This window comes from Trichomycterus rosablanca, chromosome 17 (genome assembly GCF_030014385.1).
Source record: "Trichomycterus rosablanca isolate fTriRos1 chromosome 17, fTriRos1.hap1, whole genome shotgun sequence".
NCBI lineage: Eukaryota > Metazoa > Chordata > Actinopteri > Siluriformes > Trichomycteridae > Trichomycterus > Trichomycterus rosablanca.
In genome coordinates this window covers 3,341,523-3,347,549 of record NC_086004.1, presented here as the reverse complement: position 1 = coordinate 3,347,549, position 6,027 = coordinate 3,341,523, and the positions used below count along the sequence as shown (strand labels likewise).

General features: G+C 43.1%; 1 protein-coding gene across 1 annotated transcript; it reads right to left on the bottom strand.

The window, feature by feature from the left end:
• Window positions 1-1,666: 1,666 nt before the first annotated feature.
• On the bottom strand, window positions 1,667-5,386 carry klf2a (Kruppel like factor 2a). Its single transcript, XM_063012552.1, has 3 exons — window positions 5,098-5,386; window positions 3,163-4,066; window positions 1,667-2,523 (listed from the first exon to the last, which is right to left on the bottom strand). Exons 1-3 carry the CDS (start codon window positions 5,167-5,169, stop codon window positions 2,348-2,350), a joined length of 1,152 nt encoding a protein of 383 aa, XP_062868622.1. The 5' UTR covers window positions 5,170-5,386; the 3' UTR covers window positions 1,667-2,347.
• Between the last annotated feature and the right edge of the window lie 641 nt (window positions 5,387-6,027).

The window sequence follows — 6,027 nt, the reverse complement described above, 5'->3', positions numbered from 1 at the left end:
GATGCGACTGGAACCCTCAGAGGATGGCGCATGATTGTGCCATGACAGTGATGGAAGTGTCTTAACAGGTACAAAACACACTATAAATGTCAAACTATTATGGCATGTCAGCACCTTCATAAGTAAAGACATCATGAGTAGTATGGGGAGCGATGTGAGGGGAGTTAAGACATTCAGGCCACAGCAGAAATAAAAACAGTGGATTCAGTTTGCACAGCAGTATGTTGCACCTCATTTACTGCATATTTAGATTTCACTCCCATGCTTACAGTGCACACAGTATACACTTTATACGTTTATACTGCACACTTTACATTTCTACTTGCTACAGCAGTACAAGAGTAGGGGGGTAAAAAAACAGACAGGACAAAGACAACTAGTGAGCTGCTAGACAAAAAGTAAGGCACCAACATATCTTCTCCAGCCGTCGCGGCCTTGGGCAAGCCAGTGTATCTCATCCCAGTTCTTGCCTTGTTCTCGCCATGTGCCCAATGGCCTGCCTCTCTTCCTCTTCCCTGGTGGTGCCCATCTGAGTGCAGCATGTGGATGTCTGGTCTTGCTCATCCGTAGGACGTGGCTCAGCCATCTCCAACGTCTCTGCTGCACCTCGTCTACAATGTTGTTGATGCCTGTGCGTCTGCTTAACACTACACTACACTAAAGGTTAAACAAGTCATGTACCTTGATTATCTTACTGTGAATATTATACAGTATATACTGTACATGTAAATATGAATAATATATTACATATTACACCTTTGTATTGCATGTCTAGAAGGAGTATTTGAAATAATGGTAATAGAAAATGTTTCATATTTACGTATATTTGGTCCTTTATTATTATTATTATTATTAATATCCTAACTTATTGCTCGTGACCGGACAATTAAGCATTTCACTGCTAATTGAACCATGTAAGATTATCTAAATTATATTGATTTGACGATTCCCTATTCCCCCAAAACTGATTGTAGGACATATAAGGACTCATCCTGGTGGGCAGAACCCACGTTACGATGGAAGCCCAGTGACTAAATATTCACCTGATCAAATCTACGAGGGTTTATTTGTAAAAGACTCTGAATGTATATTTAGGCTGTGTTTGTGATCCTAATAAAGGAAAGGGGGTCATTAACATCTGTATAAAGAAGCATCATGGTAATAATATGGATGCAAATAGATTAGTATTACTTTTCTTTACTTTAACTTTGCTAGATTTAAAAAGGAACAAAGGTCTCTTCTGTGAGATGAGGGCAGCTGTAGCCTAGTGTTTAAGGTACTGGACTAGTAATCAAAAGGTCACTGGTTCAAGCCCCACCACTGCCAGGTTGCCACTGTTGGGCCCTTGAGCAAGGCACTTAAACCTCAATTGTTCAGACTATATACTTACACAGTCGCTTTGGATAAAGGCGTCTGCTAAATTCCGAAAATATAAATGTGTTGTGAAGTGTAACGTTAAAGGACGGGTGATCTGAGAGGAGAGACAGCAGGAACCTCTCCAATGATCCAGGGTGTAAACACACGTGGAGAACTTTAGTAACAGTTTACCAGCGTCTACATTCACATTACTGACCTACTAAGATAGCTATTATCAGCATGTCTGATTTAAAGTTGTTTAAAAGATTTTTCCAGTTATTAAATGAAACACAGAACTTGACACAATAAGTAGAATTTCAGATAAGTTTAATATATACAGTAAATACAATATTTACAATGTATAAATTATGTACAAGTCAAAAGACTTTGTCCCAAAAACAAATCACGAGACACGTTTGTAGCCCTTGTCATGTCCTGTCGAACATGGGACAGTCTGTAATTTACTGTAAAAATACATATAAACCATTAAAAAAAGACCCTGATTTAAATGATGTTATACAAATATATTTTGCCCAAGACATTCAGTTCCATGAGTGGCAGTTTTAGAAAATAAAAACATTGTCTTAAAGCTTATTCATTTGGAAACGGCTGCATAGATAACAAAAATGCAAATACACTTAATGGCACTTGTGACAAATATCTAGTACAGTCTAGACATGATTGAAGAGGCACTTTGTGACGTGGGAAGCACATCGTGTTGTTTAACATCGCGTTTTTACTGATCGATTCCAGTTGTGTCAAGTGTGCAGGTCCAGCCTACTGAAGTGGTTTAATAAAGTTCAGAGTAGTACCAGCTACACGATGAAGATCTGCAGAGTAAAGGCACAGTGTCCAGTTAGTTGGAGGTTCCCAAGCCTGCAAGTTCTGACATCTGGATCATGGATGCATGGTGAGAACATGTGTAAGGTCACAGCATCTGTCCGGATACTTTTGGTCCGTGGTCATGCGTCGGTCCACGCCCGGTCATTTTCTACATGTGGCGCTTCATGTGCAGCGCGAGGTGGTCGGACCTGGAGAAGGCACGCTCGCAGAGGTGGCACTGGAATGGTCTGTGCCCGGTGTGCTTGCGGAAGTGGCGGGTCAGCTCATCGGAGCGGGCGAACTTCCAGCCGCAGCCTTCCCAACTGCAGTGGTACGGTTTCTCACCTGCCGAAACAAAACAAAAACTGTTAGATCTGCTGAAAATGCATGATGGCACGCAAGCACCATCCTAAAACATCCTAAATCCTCAAACTGCTGCATTGCTTTAAAGATCTGCCTCATTTTTTAAAGAAAATCTGCCTGTGTTAAGAGTATCAAAGTATCAGATTACCTAGAATCCGTTTCTAAAATGCCGTGTTCCTGAAAATCTCACTATAGATCTTTTATTCCTCACCCCACGTTCCTCAAAGATCTATTATTTAAGTACTAGTAACAAAACAATCCATGATCCTGAATCTACATCTACCACATAAAACTCATCTTCTCATAAAGCATTTTCCTTCAGACTTAAACTACCTGATACCGTGTTCTTTAAGATTAAACTATTATGGAACTTGAAGACCTGAACACAATGTTCTTGAAGAGCTAATTACTAAACACCCTAAAGTTCAAATTACTACCACGTTCCTCAAAGTGTGACGTTCCTGAAGATCTAACTAACCTGTACAGAGCTCAGTTTACATCTAACACGTCTGATCTGACCTGGTTCTAGTGTGTTAGGTTAGTTAAACATCTGTGAGGTATGTGGGGAAGCTTCTACCACATCCAGAGCTGGATGGTAACGTTTTGTGGTGAAATGTTTACCTGTGTGGGTTCTCTGGTGTGCCTTTAGGTGTGAACTCTTGGTGTACGTCTTGCCACATCCGGCGTAGGTGCAGGTGTGAGTTGCCGTCCTCTTCCTCGGCCATGTGCGTCTTCCCCTCTTTGGCTTGGCATCCAGCTCTAGTGGCGATGAAGGCGGCGTCAGGAGGACCCTCTGCCCTGCGTTCGGCACTGGCATGCTGTCAAAACGCGGTGTGCCTGGGTACGGGAGCTGGATGTGTGCGGGCGCGTGGCATGCGAAGCTCTGTGGGTACTGCAGCGAGCGGCACATCTGGCTCTGAGTGTCCGTGTTAAGTGCGTTTATCTCAGCCGGGCTGAGCGGGGGCGTCATGCTGCCCGAACCCTGAGGCGAATGAGCGAGCATGGGCTGCTCGTACGCCCTCATACAAGCACTGTCGTTCTCTCTTTTGATTTTGGGCACCATGCCCATAACAGGTCCGTAACCATCTGTGATCGGCTCGACTTTGACGTGCTCAGAAATGTCCTGGTTGTGAAAGCCGGACCGGACGAGAAATCTACCCTGGACGATGGTGTTGTTGGCTGGTTGAGGCGGGCAGTACGTGTCCACGTCGGGACGCAGGAGCTCTGCCATCAGGCTGGCACCGTACGGTGGAGGTGACGTGTTCAGCTCTGGCACTGGGTACGCCGTGGTGGAGTTATAGGCATTCCTACAGTCTGTCTGCTGCATTCTGTAGTCACCTCCCATGGTCATGGTGTGCCCGGGCACCAAGAGGTTGTCAGACCCCGCCGTGTTAGCAAGGATAAACTCCAGATCTAAGTATTTATCAAGATCCTCGTCCTCCCCTCTCACTACAGCATCCATGCTCTGGGAGAGTTCAGCAAAGCAGCCGGACATGATGGACCTGTCCAGGTCGTCCCTCCACCTCTGTAGGAAGAACACAGGAATGAGTTTAACGTCAAGACGGATCCGCTAAAATCAATACCAGCACGCTGACTCACTTTTAAATAATTTGATCTTGCAGTAACTTGTGTTCAGTGGAATTAGGAATTTTAGGAATTTAAAGTAGGAGTGTAATGTAGATTAAATTCTGACATTTATTATTATTACACAGAAATGTCACTAATTGTCTCGTTTAATTTTGTTATCCTACACGAAAACCAGATTTAAAACAAAATCTAAATAGAAATTATTGCATTATTAAAGTAATAGATGTCAGATGGTTGTTTATGGCATGCTTGCTTTCCAGGAGAACCCTCCAGTTCATGCTCATTTACATACAGTACAGGACAGTGTATTACCTTATTACCTTACATGCACACATTAAAGCATTAAGCATTAAACATTAAGGTAATGCAGTTTGGATTTCGGGAGCAATATAAGAGCTGTTATAAATGCTGTATAATATTTATGCATTAATCTTAAATGTTGTAATATCGAGTTTATTATAAATTCAAGTACAAATTTTGAATAAACAATACATAAGATATAAATGTGTGTATTTTCATGCTGTATATTCCATTACACAGTAATTTATTCAATAACATGCATTTTGGATGGCTTGGTGAGTAGCACCGTCGCGTCACAGCAAGAAGGTCCCGGGTTCGATCCCCAGGTGGAGCGGTCTGGGTCCTTTCTGTGTGGAGTTTGCATGTTCTCCCCATGTCCGTGTGGGTTTCCTCCGAGAGCTACGGTTTCCTCCCACAGTCCAAAAACGTGCAAGGAGGTAAATTGGAGATACTAAATTGTCCATGACTGTGAACTGTGTCATGAATGTAACCAAAAAGCACCCCATTTGTACAGTTTTGTAAGTGAAATGAAAGGTTACAGCACTATTTGTACTAAAATTTTAAATGAACATATTTAATGCATTAATGTGCACTGGAGAAACTGCACTGCTCTCTGGGTCAGAACCAATAAAGCAGATAATCAGAACAAATCACACAAGAGCTACTCACGTTCTCCCAGCACTTCTCCTTCTGTGCAGAAAAAGTCGATATAGAGGGTAAAATGGTCCCGCTTAATGCCATGTCCTCTCGGGGTGCAGTTCCGAACCCAAATGCGCTAAATGCGTTCCTGTGTCAGGGCTGCAGTGTGCAGGAGCAGCCGAGATCCGAGCACCACCACTCAGCCTGTAGAACTGAACCCGTGCACCACCACCACTCAGCCTGTAGTACTGACTCCTCCAGCTCTCTCTCTCTCTCTCTTTATATGTGTACACACACCCCTCTCTCTCCTTCTCCTCGCGCTCTTTACACGCTCTCGTGAATTGGAGCTCGAGCTGTTGACGCTCATAAATATGTGCACGCGAGCGGAGCCCCGACCAATCGCGCGCGCTGGAGGAAACAGCGCATCGGCCGCCCTAATTTTAGCTCCGGTATATAAAGCATATAGAGCTCGCGCAGTCACTGCACCGCTACTCTACACTGAGCCGCGCGCAGGGTTGCCATGTACTCAACATTTAACATTACATCTGAACCTCTCGATCACTTTACTATTTCATATTTAATCTATGTTTAATTTGTACCTGTATACACTGTATACTTGGAACTGCATCAGTGAATATTTAAGGACCATTTCAAAATTTTGCACCTTTATGTATGTATGTGGTTGCATCCATCTGTGGCTGTTTATAGTTTCTCAGCAATCCCCATATTCTGTCTTTTAATGGTAATGGGTCACCACTGGACCACATCAGCTTTTCTTAGTTTGATGCACTCATACTAATTAATGCAGAACCAAATGTCATTCCACTATGTCGCCTCTCAGAATGGTCCACCATTCTACATTCTGGTCATCTATCTATCTATCTATCTATCTATCTATCTATCTATCTATCTATCTATCTATCTATCTATCTATCTATCTAGCCATCCATCCATTCATCC